This window comes from Labeo rohita, chromosome 1 (assembly GCF_022985175.1).
Source record: "Labeo rohita strain BAU-BD-2019 chromosome 1, IGBB_LRoh.1.0, whole genome shotgun sequence".
In the NCBI taxonomy this organism is placed as follows: domain Eukaryota; kingdom Metazoa; phylum Chordata; class Actinopteri; order Cypriniformes; family Cyprinidae; genus Labeo; species Labeo rohita.
The window spans coordinates 37697779-37722195 of record NC_066869.1 but is presented as its reverse complement, the minus strand read 5'-3'; the positions used below and the strand labels follow the sequence as shown (position 1 = coordinate 37722195).

The 24417-nt window shown below is 36.7% G+C and overlaps 1 protein-coding gene across 11 annotated transcripts in view; it reads left to right on the top strand.

Annotated features, from left to right (window-relative positions):
* The window catches only part of fat1a (FAT atypical cadherin 1a), a 94628-nt gene that overhangs the window by 27376 nt on the left and 42835 nt on the right, over positions 1-24417 (top strand). For all 11 annotated transcript variants that reach the window (XR_007829067.1, XR_007829083.1, XR_007829074.1 and 8 more), the window contains exons 4-5: positions 15011-15072; positions 23084-23413. Coding sequence is in view for 8 of the 11 variants with exons in the window: in XM_051127637.1 (XP_050983594.1) it covers positions 15011-15072; positions 23084-23413 (392 nt within the window). In the remaining 3 variants the exon portion in view is untranslated. The remainder of the gene's footprint in view (positions 1-15010; positions 15073-23083; positions 23414-24417) is intronic.

The following is a 24417-nucleotide window of genomic DNA, read 5'->3' as shown; positions in this document are numbered from 1 at the left end:
CCTTTTCCATGTCACATCGACCTATATCAGTACAATGAAAATGGTGTGTCAGAGACAACTTCCATCTACAGGACGCATACAAACAGTAAAAGATAGGTTAGCTACGTCTTAATGCTCTTCTGAGATTCTTCGAGTGCCATCAGTCCCAAACCTCTGTTTTTTATGTAAATCTACTGAAGCATAAGGCTCAGTGAGTAAGTGTATGAAGGCACATTCGCCTGCGCTCAGATCAACTCCGTGTTCTTGTTTTCTCACCATGTCTCTCTCTCTGTCGCTTTCCTCTCTTTCTCACTTTCTTCATGGATCACTGTGTACGCATATGGGGTTTGCTAAATGGACCCACGCTGAATATTTTATACAGCTACAGTTCCCCCTCCTCGTCCTCTTCTCCCCCATAGAGTAGAACATGATTTTGCAGGCATACCGAGGAGAATAGGCATAAAAAGGTGCAAACAGCAGATCCAGAGGCCCGGCAGCTGTAGAAAAGCTTGAAATGATTCACACTTCAAGTTCAGGACTTTTCAGAAACATGTTAGGTCAGATTACCTAGCGCCTGCAATATCTTCACCATTGTTGTCTGAACATGTTTTATTGCAAAGAACAAATAACTTTTAAAGCTGAGGAAGATGGTGATAGCTATGGGCTACAATTCTATTGCTCCTATAATTTTTAGGTGAAAAGACAAAAACGAACCATTTACTAAGATACACTACCGTTCAAACGTTTGTGGTTGCATTTGACCAAAATACAGATAAAAACAGTAATATTATTACAGTTTAACTTTTATTCCCACAATTTCTTCTTTTCTTGGCAAAGCTGAATTTTCAGCAGCCATTGCTATGGTCGATCATTCCAATATGCTGATTTGGTGCTCAAGAAACACATATTATTAGATTAATTATTTATTCATTATTAGAAATCAAACATTGCTAATGTCTTTGCTGCCAAATAATGCATCCTTGCCGAATAAAATTTCTTTAAAAAACCCTTTGAATTGTAGTGCACAGTAAGAGTACTGAGCTACATATTAAGAATTTCATGAGAATAAATAATAATAAGAGAATTTTGGGAAATCAGAGCAAAATTTGAAACATTTTGAGATCACTTCTGAAGCTCCTGTGTGTGATATTACCAGATATTTTTCTTGGAAAAAACATTTGCTCTACATTTAATCTCATTACTGCTTAGGAAGAACAATGAAGATTATAAAGAGATTTCATTTGTGATGGGTACATTTCTCAGAAATCCACAAGCTTTATGTGGATGAAGTGTTGTTTGACTTTGGGAACCTGAAATCAATCAGTCTGAGAAACTGGCCCTGAAGTTTTTAGTTGAAGGTTTTGGCCAGTCTGTGAAAGTTGGTGGCCAGCCGCTCTCACAGTGTTCTACTGACTTGTGTGGTCTTTTTTCCCCATGCAGTTACATACACAAATGTGACGGTTATTTTTGCTAGCAGTAGCCAATGAGAGTTTTCAGACCAAATAAGGGTTTGTCCTCCAGCAGACTGTGTTCTCTCAGTAACGGTTCCACACTTGGATTCGCTCCAGGGAAAGAAAGAAAGAAAGCAAGAAAGGAAAAAAAGAGAGGAAAATTGAGGCAGGCTGACTTTTTAGTAGAATATTAACCATTCCAGGAGTGGCGGATGTGTGGGTTATTAAAGTGCCTGTTTGTGTGGGTTACCATGAGGAAGAGATAAGACTCTATTTAAGAAAAAAAAAAACGTTTTCACAACTTTTCTACTTTGTTCGTAGTGATCAACTGAAATGGTTTAGAGAAGTTCCTGAAATATTTTGTCATCTTGAGAGTGCATATCAGATCTCCAGAGGAAGGGCTGTGCAAAGCACAACAACTGATCTTGTGCAACCATATCGGTATGAAATGTAGATAGGTACATCATTTGTCAAAAGCACAGGGTACTCACCCACCCAAACACTCATAGTCTCAGACATAATATAATATAACTTGGGAGTAATCAGGGACGGGTCCGTCTCATCCTGATAACATACAGCTGCACAGCGTGCACATGTCTGGAAATGAAGGTCAATGAAGTAGGTCTTTTCTATACAGATGTTCCATTTAAGCGATTTCTAAAAATAAATAAGAAAAAATAGCGCTTTTCAGTCAATGAAAAGACTAAATTCAGCCTTAAGGCACTGCTGCTGTTGTTTACTACAACTAAAATCTTTTTTGGTAATTTTAACAAAGCTGAAATAAAATAATATATACATATAAGATATCTGAGAATTAGAATTGTTGAAATTAGAAGTGTTGCCTTGGCAACTAACTGAAAATAAAATATAATTTACTCACCCTGATATCATCCAAGATGTTCATGTCTTTCTTTCTTCAGTCGAAAATAAGTTTTTTGAGGAAAACATTCCAGGATTTTTCTCTGTATAGTGGTCTTTAATGGGAATCAGCGTGTTGAAGGTCCAAACTGCAGTTTCAATGCAGCTTTAAAGGCCTCTACACAATCCCAGCCGAGGAATAAGGGTCTTATCTAGCAAAATGATCAGTCATTTTCTGATATATATATGTATATATTTGAAGAGTTCAGATGCAAAAGCCTCTAAATCCATCTGACGTATTACTTTAAAATTAGCATTTCTTTCTGGCTACTTTGTATAGGTTTCTATGTAAGTACTGGCACTTCTGATTGGGCTGAGGCTGGAATTTTGTGAGTTTGAAGTAAAAGGATTTGATGGACGTATAATATGTGTCAGGAGCATTCACTCAGTATCATTATTTCATTTTTGACCGAGATGGCTTTTAGCTGGTTTTGCATCTGAACTCTTCATATATACTTTTTAACCACAAATGCTCTGCATCCATGTCACGCATTACATAGCACATAATAATGCAGGGTTAGTTGTAAAACATGTGGTTTAAATATTTCCACACATGCTAGCGTAACCAAATTTACAGTATTTACTAGTTGCCATATCTACATAGCAAAAAATGGGCGCCAAAATTCTAAAACCTTTTAAAGAGATCTCGATAAATATTTATTTTAGCATAGTAAAAGCACATTTCTGGCTGAAGTAAATTTTTCATCTGTTTTTATTTTAATTTAAAATGAGACAAATCTGCTATTATTTTAATCTCCAATCTGTTATTTATCAGTTTAGATGTTTTTTAATGCTAGCAGAACTAGCAGAAGACACTAATTGGTTTTAAATTCCAGTTGTGCAGATGGGGAACGTTGTAACATGTCCCTCGCTATTATGCTATTATGACATTCGCAATGTAATTTACACTATTTATTTCTATGCCTTTTAATGAGAAACCACAAGAAACAGGTGAATAAAGACTGACAATTGACGTTTAATGTTCAGAAATTATTATTTAATAAAAATGTAAAGCATTATGGCTTGTTTATGTGTCTCATGTTCATTGAGTGGAAGGAGGGGAGTGTATCTCTGTATTTTTCTGAATGTCTGAATGTGTTTCCACATTTGCACACATTGCTTTGAACTAAACCGTATAGCTGCGTGTCGCAATCAGGGCCGTCCCAAGCATGGTTGCAATGTGTTCATTATCAAACTCCAAAATTAGAAAACGAAAAAAGTGCCAAAAAAAAATTATTTTATTGACGAAATATTTTAGTTTGTCTTCCATGTTTTTTTCATTAGATCAAACAACATTTTAAGCTGTCATATGGTCATGTTACAACGTGCCCCTCACATATTACAGTGTACCCCACCTACGGGGCATGTTGTCACATTTCACTTATCTTTATCATTTCACTTATTCTTTTGAGGTAAATAACGAAACACGTATACTCTGTAATTATGAAACAAAGTGACATATTTGTAATAGACAAGTGTGAAATTAAAGTGGATAAAAAATGATACTCTGGATCACATGTGGATTTACACAAACTGAGAAAGTCAAAAAAGGGTTTACCAAGCAAAGAAAGTCAAACTCTCTTTACAAAAACAAAAAGATAAAACAACGTTGGGCGATTTTTAAGTTGGAGGAGAAAATAACATGGTGTTTTTTGCCCTACCCTACCTGTTTGAACCGAAGTTCACAGACAAAAAACTAACCACGTGTGACCTTCAGTCAAGCACGTGTATCACAAAGCTAGTGCAAGATGAGCATTTGTGGTTAAAAAGACTGAAAAAAATTAGAAAATGACTGATCTGAAATAGCACTGTGTCATTGTTGATTGGTTTGGCCTCTTGAACTTCCTTTAGCGCAGATTTACACAGGCTTATCATGGGTGATGAATGAACCGGATGATGCTCTCCCTGCTTTAGTAAGCATTTCACAATAACCAGGAGTATAATCCATTTAATCATGATGACTTGCACTACTGTTTGAGTTTTCAGCGCCTAGGGAAAATGAAAGATTTCACTTACTCAGAATGAAAATGAGAAAAAAGCCACTAAACAGCCTCAGAATGAAAATGAAATGTTTCATTTACTCTACCTTTTTAGAAATAAATTAAACATTTCAATTACTGCCTCTAATAAATGAAAGTTTGGGTTAGATTTTAGTGACTGGCTCAAAAAAGGTGAGAGATAAATCACTAGACTTTAAGACATTCTCTAAACCAGGGCTCCAATAAGAGATCCTTACTAAATCTATACACGAGTACCAACAGCCATTTTTTGTGTACTTGTGTGCAATAATATACTACAAGAGTCATTTCAACAATTGATAACTTCACTTAAAAGCGCTTCATGCGATACGGTTCAAAGCAATCAAGCAATTAACTCATAACCTTTATCACAGGTTGCAATAACACCATAGCAGCGTTGTTTATATTTGAACAAGGTTTATACATACGCTTCGTTGAATCTGGAGTTTAATTGTTATCACCGCTGACCTCTATTATTAGTTTTTCATTTTCTTGCCCAAAACGTCACGCCTGACGATAAAGCAGTTAAATATACAGCAGACCAAACCTCAGTAATTACATGCTCAGAAACAGCAGAGCCCTGTGCTGGCGTGTCTACAAAGCTGCCCTGCAAAAAATAGGACCTGTGGGAAGAAGCAGAATAAACTTGTTTGTTGGTTTGCTGCTAGATGGAGAGCACATCTGCAGCCTTGGAGTTTGATTGTTTATTTCTCAGCTGACATTTTTGTCTGCTTGGTCACTAAAGCACCTTGGATGATATTGATTGGTTGGTTTAGTCGTCTGTGCGTGTGTGAGGTAACTAAAGGCTTTGATGAGAGGGTTTTTTTTGTGTTGTTGTTTCGTTTGGCAACAGTAAACAGGTCTTAGTGCTGCTTTTGTGTTTCATTGAAAGGAACATGTCATGGAAAACAGGATTTTCCTTGATCTTTTGAAAAGAGTTTATTGTACTATACTAGACATAGTCGAATGTGTACTACACAGCCTCTACACCAGTACAATAAGAGCATTTATAGGAAATAGGCTGCAAAACACTCATTCACAGACATCAACCTCTATATTTGATATATGAGGACATTTGCATAATGTGCACAATTTATTTATCCATCCATCAGATATATATTTGTTTACCAGTCCTGTAGTATATATATATATATATATATATATATACTTCAGGTAAAAGACAGTCAGGCAATAAAGGATATGCAGGATTCAGCTACCTTAAAGCTCCAGCTGGTAACATCTGAAGACTGTAATTTTCTTTGACACCTGTGCGCCACAGTAACACTCAACCAAAAGCACTAGAATTTTCCAGGGAGATACCTGGCAGAGTAACAAGGATCCCTGTTGAATTAGTGTTTTGTCCTAGAGCTGCATTCAGAGGCGTTGTGAGCTCAGATTTGTTCAGCGTGTGTAGCTAAGGATAATGACGCGCTGCAGGTGAACGGATTGTTCCCGTCTTTGAGTCAGGTCATGCAAAAGAGCCCGAGTCTGGTTAACCTGCTCATACTGACCTCAATCCCTTCTGCACAGGTCAGTTAAAGTGCTAAAGTGAATGCGTGGGTGTGAGCTTGCATAAAGGTGGTGTGTATGTACATACACGTGTGTGTGTGTTCCTGCATAAGCATTCATGCATTAGCTTACACATTCCCTTTGCCCCGTCGTTCTTTCACACCATCATTTTCTCACTTTCTCCGTATCTTTAAGGTCTTTCCCAGAGGCCTTTGCTTCGTGTGAGGTGTGTGGGTGGTTCGATAGTCTCTCCGTCTTTTCCTTTGCCCTCGTGAAATGCTTTCTGTCAATGACTGCGCTATGCTTTTTTGCTCAACCGTATGTGTATGAGAGATCCTTTTCACGCTCTACCTGTCGGTGAAGAGAAATTAACCTATCTGCCTGAAAGCTGCTTTCAGCCTGGTTTTTCGAAAGCACCCTGCTGAGTTGGACTTCGAATGATGTGATAAAGGAAAAGGCTTTCTGTGAGCGGGTGTATTTGTACAAGTGAACGTGACTACTCATTTCTCAGAGTGGAAGCGCATGTGTAAAGAGACAGGGATCAAATATCAGTATTCTTCATGACAACAGCGTTTTCAGCTTAAAGGTATAGTTCACACAAAAATGAAAAATCTGTCATTGTTTACTCACCTTCGTGTTGTTTCAAACCTCTGTGACTTTTGAGAAATATCTTCATGTTTTTATTCCTGCAATGGAAGTCAGTGGGCTCCAATGTTGGTTGGTTTCCAACATTTTGAAAAATATCTTTCGTGTTCTGCAGAAGAAAGAAAGTCATACAGCCTTTTTTATAAATATGTGGTCACATTTTATTTTAAGGTCCAATTCTCGGTATTAACAAATCATTAACGATGACTTTTGCCTCAATAAACTACTAATTTGCTGCTTATTAGTAGTAGTTAAGGTAATTGTTAAGTTTAGGTATTGGGTAGGATTAGGGATGTAGAATATGGTGATGCAGAATATGTGCTTTATTAGTACTAATAAAAAGCAAATGTGTTACACATAGGCATGCTAATAAGCAACCAGTTAATAGTGAAAATTATTCCCTATACTAAAGTGTTACCAAATATGTTTACATATTTATTGAAGTTATATTTGACTGACTCACATCACTTATGCCAGATAAAAGTAAAAAGGTCTTGCATTTTAAACCATGCGTATGTTTCAATTTAAGTCATATGTTTTCAAATTTAGTCAGGCTTTTTGTTGTGAATTTGTTTTTTGTTTTTTTGTTAATTTATTTTTTAGATTTAGATTTAGATTTTTTTTTTTTGTGACTAAAATGGGATATAATTTTAGTCAGCGAAACATTTTAGTGATATGTAATATGTAAACTTTTTCACTATTTTTTCAGTGTTAAAATTGTCATAATGCATAATGTTTTTTTTTGTTTGTTTGTCTTTGTCTCACATTCACTATTGTGGGCAAAACCTTTTTGACAAACATTTTTGTCAGTAATTTTGTTGACTAGATTAAAGCTCATATTCAGTAACTTTATTTCATTTATTTATATTTACAAAAATAATTTATATTTACTATATGGCCATTTTTTTATTGTTATCTAAAACTATTAAAATAGTTTTCAGTAAAATAAATAATAAAGGGAAAAATGTATTCCTAAAAATAAAATGAAAATGCACTCTAAAACTAATTAAATATGGATAAACCCAGTGACTGGGTTGTTTTGACTGAATTAAATGTTTAACCCGACCTTCTGGTTAGTTTTACTTTACTGAACTATTGCCTAAAAATTACTTGCTTAAATTAACCCCAAACAGGTTTGAAATTTACATTTTTGAATATGTACAATACATGAACATTTATTAATACGTTGAATAAATAATAATTTAATAATAAACATTTTTCAGTTGCTTATTAACAGATGTTCACCTTTGATTATTGCTGATGTCTCTAATAAATGTGTCTGATTTTTAATTTACAATCTATTTTGGGTTCATTTTTAGCCAGCCATGTAGTCATTTTTAAACAATGGCTGAGTTGAAAAACCTAGTGTGTTAATTAAAGCTATATAGAAATATTTAAATAAACTAATAAAAAATGACAACAACGTATAACAAGAATAAAAAAGCTCATTTAAAATGTGATATGTGTACTATAAGAGCACAAAAAATAATACTAAAATAACACTGCACATGAGAAGTGTTAATTTTGGACCTTGGGGATGCTGATAGTGTGAGTATGGGAATTATTTCTTCAGCTGGCAGGCACAAGCAAAAAGAATTGTGCTCAGTACAATGCAGACAGCTCTTGTTCTGGTGTACAAACCACACACACACACACACACACACACACACACACAAACACACACATTTCTGGAAATCTCAGATCTCTGGTGTAATACCTGATATCTGCATTAGCTCTCTCTTTGTCCTCTTACAACAGTAGTTTTAGCTCACTGTACTGACAATATCAAGAGCACTGGCTGCTGGGATAGAAATCAGCTCAGGTAATTAGAAGTCTACGAGCCACCTCTGTGCCTTTGAGCTCTGCTCTGCTTGTTTAATTGGAGTGAAAGGAGGATATAGCTGCAATGATTCACAAGACCTTCTTTCCTCTCTGTTCTCCTCCTTTCCACCTTCCTATCAACTTTCAGCAAGCCCCTATTTTTTTTTTTGAGAAAGAAGAAGAAGAAAAATGTGGGTTGTTATACAACAATACCATGCACGCTTTTCAAAGGGTTCAGCCCAAAGTAGGGAAAGCTTGAATAGAAATGGATACTATGTCCAACGACTTCCTGTCGTTTCCTGTCTTTTAGGCTCCCACAGTTGGCATGAGGCACAAAAGGTTATTAAGGATGGAAAACTAAAGCAAGGTGCAGGAAAAAAAAAAAAACACAAATCACTCCCCCTCCCTCTCACTCATTCCTGTGGATAAAGTTCCAGGGTTTTAGAGGCTTGTGAAGCATATCCAACGGCACACCTGTCCTGCTTGTTTACTGCTAACCTACGGATTTCACACACCAGAAATCTCCCTGATATTCAACCCAGCCAAGCAAGCACAAGTCCATGAAAGCATTTGACTTCTCATAATCTTTGCATATGTTACATGCATGGACAAATAATAAACAACGTGATTTGCCAATGTCAGAGAAGCTTGTGAATATTAGTATACGCTTTTTCCCCCTCAATACTAGGGTAATTTTTCCTATTCTAGTTTAATATGCAGAGACAGTTGATTAAATGACCCAACATGAATGATTGAATCAACCAATGGCATGTTTAGGGTTGAAATAACTGTCAGAAAAGGGATCCACACACTGAAGTTAGAATCACCTTGGTTCCCTTCATTCATTGTTTTTGCAATTGGTTTTGGTGCCACTAGTGGCACAAAAGCACTTCACCCTTAAAGGACGGGACAGATATGTTTTGTGGCAGTGTGCCATGCCTTATGATGTAGAAAAAAAATCAATGCCGTGGTCTTAATGCCAACATGACCTTGCACACACATGCTCACACAGAGGTGGAAATGCAGTGATTTAGTGTTGTAAATCCAGGTCGTCCCCATGCATGAGTGAGCATTGAGCTCTGGAATACTCAAATCAAAAAGAATGTTTTGAAAAAGACATTATCTGGCAGGGATTTGTCTCTTTATTCTTGTTCATTCTCTCTCTCTTTCACTTCCCGACCCACACTCTAAATGGAGTTAGTACACCAAGGTCTGAAAGCTCAGTGTTAGTAATCTAAGTCACTCTCAGATAGGAATTTCCTACCATCAGCTGCCCCATTTCCAAGGGCCTTGGGTTGCTAAATGTGGAGACTGAGCTGAAGCCACTCAACAAGACTGATTGGATTTATTCAGATGATGTCTGCTATATACTAATGAGTTTGAGAAGCCTTAGTTTGAGAAATGCCTGCAGACTCTAGATTTACAGAATGCATACTGTATATCAGTAAAGACACTGTATTATGGGTATGAGTATTCAGTATGAGGCTTTCGGTTCGGTACACATTACAAACTGAACAATTCGTTGGACTAATCCTGTTACATTTGGAAAATAGAGCTTAAAGTGTATAGAATATAATGTACTCCTGTAGGGTTGTGATGGAGAGATAGTTTGTTAGAGTTGTCCCTCTTTTCCTGGCTTTTATTCACTTTTAAATAGCTTGTAAATGGCTGTGCGCATTTTACTTTCACTTTCGAATTAGGATTTCAGCATCAATTGAACATAGAATGTTTAATTGATTACATTATTATTTATACATTTATATAACTAAATGAATACAAATACACCATGCTATAGGTCTAATATAAAATAACAAATAACTAACACAAAGTATATTATAAAACACTGAAAATCAGCAACCAAATAAATAAGAAACAAATTCTTCCAAAAGCTTCCAAAATCATCTTAGATGAATGTGACACCACTGTGACATATCGAACCGAACTGTGAATTTTTTGTCATCAGAGCTGGGTAAAAATTCCAAAAATTAAGTACTTGTAATTCAATTAAATTACATTTAAAAATGTTTGCAATCAGACTACAGTTGCTTTTTTATAGATTACGACTACATATTATTTATACAATAGCAATACATGCTTAGAATTTATTGATTCTCCCTAATTACGCTTAAAATTTTTGTTTTTTGTCAATTTTGTGGACATTCACACAAAGCTTAGTCATTAGTGAGGTGGTGACACAGTATTTGACCGCTGATTTACAAAAATCATTTCAGGTTTAAGAAGTGTTTCAACATTGCATCAGCTACAGGGTTGCCAGGTTTTCACGGGATAAAATACATGTTTTTTTGGTTGGGGTTCCCTTGGTAAAATTGCATTTCAGGGGCTAAATATGACGCTATTTGGGTAGCTTCAACCCGCGGACATCAAAATCAACCCACGGCAACAGTGTTAAAAATAGGGACGACCATGGATTTGGCAACACTGATCAACTACTAATGAACACACTTGATTTTTATTTGAATTATCAATATGTAGGTTATTTAACCATGTACTTCTATGTCTTTGGAAGGCATTTGTCTTTTAAACACATTAAAATACACAATTTTTTTGTCATCTGATCCTCTTTCACCTAATATATTTACTTGAAGTACCCCTGAGATTTTAAAATAAATATTTGTAATAATGAAGTATCACATTTGCATGTATATTGGTTTTTGAAACCTTGATGTAATATAATATTTAATGCACTTAATGCACTGTTGTTAATAACAGCAAATGGAATATATTTTCTTACTCTTTGTATTTTTATATCAAAATGGATAACTATCCTATTTAAATCAACGTGATAAACAAGTTTAAAAGTAATCAAAAAGTAATCTGATTGTATTACCTAAAATGTGTAATGTAATGGATTATGTTACTAACTACAATTTTTGTCATGTATTTTGGAATCAGTAACAAAATACAATTTGTAAGTAATCTACCCAACTCTGGTTGTCATGCATAAATTCACTTTAGCATTAAAAAAAATACATTTGCATTATTATTGTTTTATTTAAATGTTATATTTCTATTTTATTTAGTTTTACTAAGAAAATGCTTTAATAATGGCCATTATCTCTCATTAGCCATAACAATAATACTCTTCATATTGACCAGAATTTTAATACCACTGTTGCTTATGTTATCTCCAGTTGTGAACTCATTAAAAATGAATTACTTTAGGTTGCTTTTTAGCTACAAAGCGCTGCCAGTGTAATGGCCTTAAACAGGTTCTTTATACACTATTTAATGTGAATTTACTCATTAGTACATACTAGTTGTGGAAAACAAATTTGTTAATAGAATAATCTGAAATCTTTCAACATTTGCATGTTTTTGACTTATCTGAGCACATATTTGTGTGTGCGAGTATAGCAGAGTGTCTCTTTGATAAGCTCTATTGAGTGTTCTGCGGGAGGTTAATGGTGTAAGGCTAATGTGAGGCTTTTTCTGAGAGACACAAAACAGGCAAAGACTCCTTTCTCAACCTCAAGTGTTGCCCTTCTCTCTCTCTCTCCACTCTGAAATGGCTGCCATTCACACACACAGTATGTGTTAGAATGGGGAGGAGGGTTAGGGTGCATTTGGGAACATTGCCCGATTCTGCCCACTGTAGCGCACGTCTTTGTGTGTGCACTCATTTATCTATGTAGCTGTGGCGTGGACTGTTTTGTGCTTGTTAGTGGGCCTTAAGAGTGTTTTGCGTGTACATTCATGTGGTGCATATGCGTGTGTGCTCTTTAACATGTGTTGGAGCCCCTTAATGAGGAATGTGGCGTCTCGGTCTCAGATACAAGGTGTTGCATTCCTGGCTGCTAAACGATACCTCTTCTAAAGTCCATCAATGGAGAGCTGGAGAGTTCAAGAGAGCCAGAAAGAGAAAATAGCGCTTCTTTTTTTTTCTCCCAAGCAAAAGTGTTTTAGTGGAAAGGGCAGTGTCTTTTACCCAGATACATGGATGCTCTTTTTTTGCTGTTCTTTCTGATTTTATCCTTTTCATTTCTCCAGAGGCGGTGTGGCGGTGCTATCATTATATGTGAGATTTCACTATGTGTTTACTGTAGGAGTTCAGCGGTTAGCAGAGGCGATTTTAGCCGAGGGGTCACGCGCTTGTGCTCAGCGAGACAAGCGCGGGCTGTAAGTACCTCAGACTATGCAGACAGATCAAATAATGAAATCTTTGGGCAAAACTCATTTGCTTTTTCCGAAACAATGAGGGTAAACATCATCTGACGGCTAATGAAATGAGATTCCTGCAAACAGGACGTGATTCATCCCAGTTCCCTGGTGTCCCCACCAGGCTTTTTAAGTGTTCCTTAGTCGACTATCTTCACTAGAAAAGCAGTGTCGGCTGAACAAACTATATGTGACCACAAAACCAGCCTTAAGTAGCACAGGTATATTTGTCACAATAGCCAAAAATACATTGTATGGGTCAAAATTATCGATTTTTCTTTTATGCCAAAAACATTAGGACATTAAGCGAAGATCATGTTCCATAAATATATTTTGTGAATTTAAATATGTCAAAACTTAATTTTTGCTTAGTAATATGCATTGCTAAGAAATTAATTTGGACAACTTTAAAGGCGATTTTCTCAGTATTTTAATTTTTTTGCACCCTCAGATTCCAGATTTTCAAATAGTTGTGTCTTGGCCAAATATTGTCCTATTTATTCAGTTTTCAGATTATGTATAAATCTCAATTAAAAAAAAAAAAAACCCTTATAACCAGGGTCCAGGGTCACATATACACTATTAAAAATAAAGGTTCTTTATTGGCATAGATGGCTCCATGAAGAACCTTTAATATCCGTGGAACATTTCCATTGCACTCTATAGTGGAAAAAGGTTCTTAGATTATTAAAATATTTTTCACACTAAGAAAAAAATGGTTCTTTTAAGTATTGTTCACTGAAAGGTTCCAAAAAGAGTTCCAAATCACTGTGAAAACCCCCTTTTGGAACTATTTTAACAAGTCTGAACCAGCATGAAAATACACAGTTTGTTTGTGCATTCTTTCGTTAGTTTGTTTGTTCTTTTTCCCTTCGTTAGTTTCTCTTTCTTTCTTTCTTTCTTTCTTTCTTTCTTTCACATTTACTCTTGCATTTCCCAGCTTCAGCGTTCTTGTTTTTCTTTTTCCAAAAATGGCTGAACTGTAATTTTCTTTGGCCACGCTTAGCCCGCAGTGCAGGAGACCACTGTTTTTTTGGCCGGGGAAGAAATGGATTGTGGGTACGAACACGGGCGTCTTTTTAGCAGCATGTTCTTTAGGGCCGTCCAGCAGCCGTACACCTCAGCGTTACACACGTAGGCTCACGTGGAACGATATCTAAAAGAAAACGAGGTTCATTTCAGCTGAGCGATATGTTTTAGCTTAATATGCATTCCTCGTATCCAATTTATATTCATGTGAACTTATGAAATCGTATTGAGGAGAAGAAAAAAAGAGTCATATCTGTATATTCTGAACACCAAAACTCCTGGGAGCTGCCTAACTTAGATTAATTCTGAATATCAGCTACATATTATTACTTTTCGGCCTAACAGTGAAAAAAATGTATTTCCTATACATTAAATTCCTATAAATGTCCCTATTTAATGTCCTTTTCCATTCCAGTCAAGCTCTGGGTCTATAAATGTAGCTTTGCCTTTAATATAACATTTTAAAGTGCAGAGATTTTGATGACTGCCCGCATTGAGAGTTTATTTTCATTCCCATGTATGACTGCAAGAGCAAAGGAGAGAGAGGTGGTTTGCAGCCTAACACAGTTTTGACCAGGAGCGGGAGGCGTGTTGCGGCCGGGCTATTTCTGCTGCCTGCATGTGCGCCATTGATGGCTTCTGGTTTCGGAAATCCTTTTTCTGCACTAATCAGACGCAGTGCGGTCGGCAGGCGTCTCTCGTGTGGCCGGGCCTGGCAAAGTCTGCTTCGCTCTCTGCCCCATCTAATGTACAATTATACTGACGGAGAAACACAAGTCTGCTTATTATCTGCAATCGAGACGCTCTTTACAGAAGCGTGTGCTCATTTGCATTGTTGTTCGATCTCTGGCTGCCTGTTTATACTCTTTTCACTGGGTTCGGCACTTGAATTCACTTCCAATTGGATTTCCGGTGTGCTCAGATCTTATTTTCCTGTAATGCAAAGCCCTTGAGAGAAATCTTCTTAGACCCACCATAGAAGAACACACACCTACATATGAAGTAAACACAGTGATGGGTGCATTGATATTCACTCATCATTCCAGTGCTTGAAGTTGTTTATTACGAGCGTTGTGTGTTTAGTTAGTTTGTGAGGTTTGTGTTGTCTGTTTTCAGGCAGTGTGAGTATGTGTTTAAAGTCTGGCTGTTTGTTCAGCTTTAAAACAGTCCTGGCTCAAGCACAATGCCCTTTTCGCAGTTCTGTGCAGCTGAAACTGTGGAATTTAACATTTGTGTATGTGCATTTAACATGTTGCGTATGTCACAATATTGCACCCAGATGTTAAATAAATCTGACAAAAGCTCTTGTCTGGGTACATTCTAAACGATTGTTGTTATTATTAATATGAAAATTGCAAGTTTTAGTTTGGCCGAGTCTTAAGTGTTGCAACTGAATTTGATTTTATTTGGCTAAAGTTTTGTTGAATTTTAATGTGGTTGTTAATTTTGTTCATGTGTTTGCAGGTCTGGTCACCACCACATCTCGGAAGTTGGACAGAGAGCAACAGGATGAACATATTCTGGAGGTAAAAAACCTGGATACATTCACCAATCACAACACTCCTTATGGCAGACAATCCTAGAAACTCATATTTAGAGAAGTCCTAAAAGTTCACTTTTGTTGTTGTTCTTCTAAAGAAATATTCTGGGAAATAGATAAGCTATATGAATAAGTATTATATAAAATTATATTTGTGACCCTATACCACAAAACCATAACCAGTCATAACCAGTCATCTGAAAGCTGAATAAATAAGCTTTCCATTGAAGTATGGTTTGTTAGGATAGGGCAATATTTGGCCAAGATACAACTATTTGAAAATCTAGAATCTGAGGGTGCAAAAAAACTAAATATTAAAAAAAATCGCCTTTAAAGTTGTTCAAATTAAGTTCTTAGCAATGCATTATAGTAATCAAAAATAATAATAATAATATCCGAATGATTTTTCGGCATAAAAGAAAAATAGATAATTTTGACGTATACAATGTATTGTTGGCTATTGCTACAAATATACCTGTATGACTTATGACTGGCGTTGTGGTCTAGGGTCACATTTTTAGACCTACAAATAGGAATATATGCTACCATTCAAAAGTTTGGAGTCACTTGAACTTCCAAAACCAACCACTTATAATTTTTTTTTAAGTTTTTTTTAAAAGAAGCCTGTTATGACAACCAAGGCTGCATTTGTTTGCTCAAAAATACAGTTAAAACAGTAATATTGTTAAGTAGTACTGCAATTTAAAACATCTTTTTTAAAGTGTCACATGATGTAGTGTCACATGATTCTTCTGAAATCATTATAATATGCTGAACTGGTGCTCAGGAAACATTTCTCAGTATTATCAATGTTGAAAACAGTTGTGCTGCTGAAAGTATTTGTGAAAACAGTGATATGTTTTTTTTAAGAATCTTTGATGAATAGAAATAAGTTTATTGCATTCTTGCTGAATAAAAGTATTGTTTCTTTAAAAATGCGGTAACACTTTAGAATAGGGAATACTTATTCACTAGTAACTTCAACTTTTCCCTCAATAAATTCCTAATTTGCTGCTTATTATTATTAATAGTTAGTAAGGTAGCTGTTAAGTTTAGGTATTGGGTAGGATTAGGGATGTAGAATAAGCTCATGTAGAATAAGGCATTTATATGTGCTTAATTAGTACTAATAAATAGCTAATATTCTAGTAATATGCATGTTAATAAGCAACTAGTTAAGAAACCGTAAAATAAAGTGCTACCAAAAATTCTTACTAAACCAAACTTTTAAACTGTAGCGCATAATTAAATGTTATATAATGTAATCTGAACCTTTTTTGTATTTTCTGGTTTGAACTTTTAATTTTAAAAACAACTCCTTGGAAGAAAAGGAAAAAAGGGGGAAAACAGATAAGTAAAAAACATTTAGCCTTGACTGTTTAGACCCAAAGCACAAGCCACCAAGCTAAACTGCACACGTGAGCGAACTGCATTCTTCCCCCTCCATTCCTTCCAAAGTGCTTCTGAGGGGATTTAGATATCCGGTGTGTGTGAAGGGTAGGTGTGTGTGTATATGCATGTGGGGGTTTGCCTTTGTTCTCTCTCAGTGTACCGTCTCGGGATTAGGCAGGCCAGAACAGGAAGCGTCACCCTGCCCAGCTAAAGTTTATACTTGTGGATTTTAATTGAGCTGCAAGCTTCTATCACTCTCTCTCTCCCTTTCATTCTCAATAACTCTTTACCACCCGCTCCCTTCCTTCCCCAAACCTAACCGCAGTTTACTGATATTCAAAGATGCTCTTTTAATTATCATTATAGATGTGCAATTTAAAGCCTGTGGCATGTCGTTTTATTTGGCAGATTTGCACCTGCCCATTTCTGCGACTCGAAATGTATTGTAAATGACAGGAGGGATCCGGACAGGAAATAAAACCAGGGAGGATGGTACACCCTGCAGCGTACTCTCATCCAGTGTCTGTCCTCCCTTTTTCTCTCCATGCCTCAGTGATGTAAAGAGCTCCTCTTGACTTCAAAGCAAAGCCTGCTGACCGATAGACAGTAGGCTTGTAATTAGCTAATGCCAACAATTCAGCTAAATATTAGTAGTGCCAAGATCCCCTCAAGGTTAAATCTGTTCCTCTGGTTTTTAATTAACTTTTTTTTTTCTTTCCAACTGTCGAGATTGGAGTTTGGTGGTGCGTGTAGTTTTATTCGACTTGGATGCCATATATTAGCTGTCTTAAGTGTAAGGAGCTGTAAGGAATGCTTTTCACCTGACGTTGTCTTTTACCCTTTTAATTGCACTTTTAAAGAGAAAAGCGAAACTGCATAAATTGGTAGCCAGCCCCGACTTTAAACCACATTTATAGTCTCCATGGGTTTATACGCCTTGCACATTGTAACTTAAATTCCAGTTCTTTTACATGTACGAAATCAGTCAGTAGTGTTATGTTGCTGGATGCTGTGTGATGTTTACACTTGATGTTTATAGTTTTGGCTTGAGTACTTCCAAATTTGGTGTTGAAAACAGTTCAGCTCACCTGCTGGGTTTGCCTAGGACCTCAAGAGGTAGCTTATAATGGCTAATCAAAAAAAGAATAATAATTTGACATTTGCATAGATTTTTCACCCTATTTTTTCCTAAGAATGTATTAGCTGCTATAGCTAAATAGCTAAAAAAAATGAACAGTGCCATGAATGATAAAACTATTTGTTGCAACAAACCAGTAGGACTGGGTAAAAAATATAGATTTTTGTAAGTTTTAAGTTTCTATTTATTGTCTCCCTTAGGAGAAATTTGTCTTGAGAGCAGTTCTTAATATACAACAATACACAATACAAAGAGAGAAAAAAAAAACTCCAATTCCTAAATAATACACCGACATTACATATTGCCCATCACATTACCTTTACCCACACAACAGTCCAGTCATTTATTATTTAATGATTTAATAGATAATGGAATTAGAGAAAATTTGTACCTATTCAACCTACAAGTTGGTACCCTATATCTCCGGCCTGAGGGCATCAGCTCATACTCCTTGTGAAGAATATGGCTTGGGTCACCAATAATTTTAAGACTCTGCTTCCTAACAGACCTCTCAAAAATGTCCTGAAGAGAGAGTGGGGATGACGTACCAATTATTTTTCCAGCTCTTCTAACCACATTTTGAAGTTGTGACCTAAGTTTCACAGTCAAATTCCCAAACCATGTTGTAAAACCATAAAAAAAATATTTCTCAACTTTAATTGATTCCCATTTTTACGAAACAATATTAAATTCTTAAATCCCGAGAATCAATTGGTGTAGCCTATTTTCAGTTAATGAACGAAATATTGTAGCTCAACTCCCATCCAGTGAATCGCAATAAGCTTTGTGCTCTCTTACTTTTGTAATGAAACAGTCTCAGATTTCAAATTCTGTAAATTTTATTTCAGTATTCAAACAATAAATGCTGTTTTGGTGCTGTTTAATGTGGAGTGACTGATCGCTGTAGTGCCACAGTTCAACAGAAGTGGCAGCACAGAGTGCATGTGAATTGATCATCTTCTCCAAATTAGTATCAGTTTCAGCGCAAAATAAACATGAATGAACATCTGAAGGTATGTTAAAAGAAAGAGTACAACCTACTGAAATCTGTATCCTGTCTCATATAATCGCTCAATCAGTGTTTTAACTGCACAAAGTCGCCAATTTAACAGCTGGAAAAACAATGTCACATAACGTCACGTTTACCTCATAAAAAACATGTTTGGTGACCAAGAACTCGTTAATGAGGTTTTTTTTCCTTGAAGAAATTTGGCATGTGCTGTACCTGATATATATCCAAAATAATAAATATTAAATTGGAAATCGAATCAAATCACAAGCTTGTTAATTAGAATCATGAAATTTGTGTCAAAACCCAGTCCCATCCTAAATTAAAGTAGATAGGCTTAGTTAGCAGGCTAATAAAAATGGTTAGCGATATGCTATTCTAGTGTGTTAAGTGGTTAGCCTATAAAACATAAGATTATTAACACAAAGAACATTTATGAACGAAATGTTTAGTTTTGCTTATATACTATTGTGAAACAAAAAAATATTAATAATCATGATAACAGTTTAGACGGCATGAAACGATTTTGTAATCAGCCACTGAATAGACTACCCATTAAAAATTCTTTATCTGCCAATAAAATCGCTTTGAGGTTCAAATTCAACAGGCACACTGAGTTGTTCATTACAGCAGCCAGAAATTTATCCTTGCAGCATTGCCACTAAAAAAATATAATAAACTAAACTCAACAGACTGACTAGTCGGCTGGGTATGTAGCCCATGAAAACAGAAGGATCATAGTGTGAATTTTGGATACGTTTCTCATAACTTGTTTGAAGCAACTATCTTCTTCTCGGTTTAAACACCTTCTGGGACTGTTATGATCTCATGCCTAATTTGATTACCGCGCCGCTTTAGACCGGCTGAGGGAAAGACTAATAAACAAACGACCATCGGTCCAGTCACTGTTCACACGCATTCTTCTGGATCCTGTTTCTCCTTGTTCTTTTCCCGCAAGGCTCCGGTGGCCCACTGTAGTAGTCATGACAACCCCGGCAATTTGGGTTTTTGGCCGGCGTTTAGTCAGGGGTCCAGCAACAGGAAGTTCTTTATTGACATCTTCCCTCCAGGGGTCTTGTCTCACCCAGCCTCCCGCCCAGGAGTCTGGCTGTCTCTCTCCCAGGGGCAGTGCAATCCTGCTGGGCACAGCACCGCAGGAGACAGGGGAATGAGCTGGTGCTCGGGGGCTCGCTGAGGTTAGTTGGAGGCAGCACATGCTTTGGGGGGAGGGAGAGACAGTTATACGGGGCCAGGGTGAGGGCATTTGTGTGTGTATGTGTATGTGTGTGTGTGAGAGATATATGGGAGAGCGCCCTGCAAACTTTCACACACACTTAAGAGCTGGGAAGGAAGGTGTAAGGTGCAAATGCTCCTAGAGGGGGAAGGGAGGGAAATTGGAGAAAATAAAGAACAGAGAGAGAGAGCTGCTGTGGAACATGTTGAGGCATGCACAGCACGTCAAAGAGTCTGCCCTGTTGCTCTTTAAACTTCCAATACCAAACAGGAAAATATGCCCATGATACACTTAAGTTGATTTGCAAAGAAATTAAATTTATTTCTGGGAATACTCTCTGAGCGTCTGAAGAGCGTCTGTATGGCGTTGCTTTGCCTGTTTTCCAGGCATGTGAAATGTGTTACTGCTTCGGCGGCACTAAAAGATCAAAACACTTTTCTAATGTTCAAGATGCTTGTGCCTATTAGTGGTGATTTCTTCCACTGACACTTTCGAATCTGTCCACCTAAAAGATTTGTTTAGATTTGGTCACCGATTCACCACTTTGTGGAGAGTCATTGAATCATTCAACCAACCCATTTGCTTTTCATAACTCCAAACAATAAACTACACATCTCCTTCTGGTTGTTCAGTCGGTCAGCAGAACGTCCATAGTAAAAAAGTAATAGATTTAAAATGCTTTTATTTTATACTAAGTATAGTTCAAGTCTATTAATATATTTACTGACATATCACTTGAGAATTACTGATATAAAAATTGTACTTTATTTGGAGTACTGCTTGTGGACAATGCAGTTTTCTTAATATTAAGCCTAAAAATGTTTTAATGTCACTATTGATGAGGATTGTATGATCTTTAAATAATATCGGTCTTTAAATGCAAAATATTTAAAGTGTACCTAAAGTATACTTGGACTACTTCTGCACAATTAAAGTGCGTTAAGTGCAAAATTAGTTGTTCTAATTTAGCGGACTTTAAATATACCAGTTAATATACTAAGAGTACAATTGCAGGGTATTTTTATTAAGTACATAATATGTAAATGTACTTGTAGTATACTTAGCATGAAAAAAATGTGTTTTAAATACATTTTAGTATATTTATTTTTCACTAGGGATCTTTCACAAACAAAGTTGGTTTGGTTACCAAGTTCATTCAATTCTTTTAAACAAATGAGTCAGTGCATAGAAATCAAAAAGATTTGTTCAAAAGCAAAAATTTGTTAATAAATTAAACACTACTTTTGCTCGAACTCTCAGGATTTGTAACCTATCCTGTTATGAACATGACTGATAGCATCATGTTAGCTCAAAGAGTAGTGCATGGAGCTAGCAACACCAGTCAGAGTTCGCTTTCCAAGGAGCTGAAAATTTGCCTTCAGTGCAATGTAAGTCACTTTGGATAAAGCTAAATGCATAAATGTGATGTAAAGCTAAAACTCGTCTTGTTGAGGAGAGGTGTGGTGTAACTTTAAGCAATCAAACTTGATTTTCACACTGTGGACAGTTTTACTCAGGCACTACAGAAAATGTAAAAATCTAGTTATATAATTGATGTTCAAAGCAGACATGGTATTTTTTTATTGAACTGGAAATGTAATTTCAACTGTCTGAATTCTTTCCAGCTGCTGGAAGAGGTTTAAAAAAAAGCAGTGCATTGCAGGCATACAAACACACGCTTTGCTCAGAAGAGTGGACTGTTGGAGCTGACCGAGTCCCTTGTCTTCCTGTTCAATTAAATCTGTTTGGCCAACAGTTTGGATGGCACTGGACAGCTTTGAAAACAAATACACATTATAAGTCTACTTGCTGTTCACACCAAAAGCTGGACTGCTTTTACAGAGTGTCTAACAGATGCTTTTAAGTGCCTGTGCTGGCCTGTTATTCATCTGCTTCTGCCGTAGACTGCAGTCGTTTCGTATATTGCATTCAAAGCTGCACAAGTCTGCTGAGTTCATTAGCGAGAAATAGTGTGTATGTCTGCATCTCTGTGTGTGTTTGCATTCATCAGCTTATGCACCAGCGTACCATTAAGCCGCCTCAAACGGGCATTTTCCGAGATTAACTGAAGATATCCAGAGGAAATTAATGAGCTGGTTAACGGATACCAGCTGAGATTGGACACGGCGTTCTGAGCATGAGTATATGCTCAACAAACCACCAGCGTCTGCTTAATGCGGCCGTCTCTGCTCGTTTGGAACAGGTCCTGTACCTATTACTGTTCATATTGTTGACAAAAGTGCTTCGTTGGTAAAACTGGTGGGCATTTTTGTGAACTTTCGATCTGTTCTTTTTTGGTTCTGTAGTGTGCTTACAACACAAGTGAACTAAACCGATCTACTGTCTTTTTGAATAATGTGTGAAGTAAAATTTCTAAGTCTGCAAACAACACAGTCATATTAGACAATTGGACTAGCTTTGAAAAAAAAAATCAAAAAGCCATGTAACCTCTCTGGCTATTACATTCACGGCGATATTTTTCATCAGATGTCATAAAAGAGAAATTATCTAGGAAAAAACGTCATCCCACAATCATGCCGAAAAATGCATAACAGTCTGTTCTCACCCCTGGAAACCCTTCCCGCCTTGCCGCACGTCTCTGAAAAGATTGCTTGACAGCTAAGCGCACAGGGAATTACTTCAATTTTGTCAGCCAATTGACTTAGATAGGAACACTTGCCCCGGTGTTCCGAACAGGAGATTTTTCTTTACCTCTGAACGGCGATTGATTGAAGCTCTCGCTATAATGAAGGTTTTCAATCACTTGTGTCAGATATTCTTGAGCGTGTTCTATTATTGTCCTGTGCACCTCTCTTAGTACCGCTCGTTTTGTCACTCTAATTGAAAATGTTCATTATGACACCGGCTCTCTTGGGTTTTGGGGTTATTCGACATGAAAGGAAAGAAGAAAAGTAGAACTGAATGAATGAGCCTTTCCGCCCCCTCAATTGCAGGCTTTTTTTATCAGCCCCCCAAAGCTTTCTATCTAAACAAATCAAACTTTAAAGAAGGGATGTGCAAAAGTACATATTTTCAAAACTAACTATGCTGACTTGCCTGAACAGCTAGTCAACTAATTGGTCTGAAGAATACACTGTATAATCTGTTTATCCATTATCAAACCATTGTTTGGTGTAGGATATACTTTTCTGAGTGAAAATTGGACAACATTTTGAAGTAAAAAATCTTTTAAATAATTTTCATTCTGCATTCTTATGTTACAGATCACTGTATCTGATCAAGGCGTTCCTGTGAAGTCCACTACGGTCCGTGTCATCGTCAAAGTCCTGGATGAGAATGACAACAAACCCCAATTTATGGAGAAAGTCTACAAAATCAAACTTCCCGAGCGCGAAAAGCCAGAGAAAGAACGTGCGCTCAGGAGAGATCCCGTGTATCGTGTTATCGCATCCGATCGAGATGAAGGTCCAAACGCTGAGATTTCCTACAGCATCGAGGATGGAGACGAACAGGGAAAGTTCTTCATTGAGCCCAAAACTGGCATGGTTTCCTTCAAGAAGTTCTCTGCTGCTGGAGATTATGACATCTTAACGGTAAGAACGTTCACCTTTCTGTAGCACACATTCTGTCATTTTGTATTTGCACTCTTGGAAAGATTAGAAATGTGCAAATACCAAGATATGAAAACTGGATCCTTTTTATTGCGAGTGTATTTGCTTACTAGCTTGAGTTACAGCGTTTGAGGAGGCCGTTATTATGATTCGGAATGTAGAAACCCGAGCTCTCAGATTTGACACACACTACATTTTTACGGAATGTCCCTTTGATTGAAGTTTTACGAGTGTAAAGTGAACTTCCTGCCTACCCATGTGGCCAGTGACATTTTTTTTTGCCAGACCTCCCATTGTTTCATTACCTAACATCTGTCGCTTTCCAAAGTCGCAGTGACAGGTGTTCTGGTAGCATTCTGTCTTTCCCACATTTAGCAGTATTCAGATTGATTGAGCTTAAAGTGGGCCCTATGATTTCCACGATGTGGAAAATGCAGACAGTATCATGGAATCCAGTCATAAAAATGGAATTTACTGTATCACATGGAATGTTGCAGAATTTGCCAAATTTGGGATAGGTAAATCAAAAGTAGGTCAGTACACTTAAAGTGTCTGTGAGGATTAAGCCACAAAAATGCTAATTAAGTACGAATTCTGGATGTTCTGCATGTCTCTGTGTGAATGAATGGTGCAGACGCGCAGTTTTTCTTTACGCACTGAAGCGCTCGTGATGCTCATAGTGATTTCAGCCTGTGCTGCCTCCATATATGAGTACATAAACACATAAACAGAATCTTTAGAATTGCTCTGAGAGTCACTTCATGAGGATTTTACCTTTTCTTTTGAAAAAAAACTATCGTCATATCATATACAAACAGAAACTTAGACTTCTTTACAGCAACCCGTCAAAATAAAAGTTTGGTTTAACAAAAAATAACATAATAATAAATATTTTTTTAAATAAAATCAACTAATTAGAGATGCTTTTAATGAAAAATTACAAATTGAAGAGTTTATTTGCAAAAACAGATACATCAGTTTTTTCA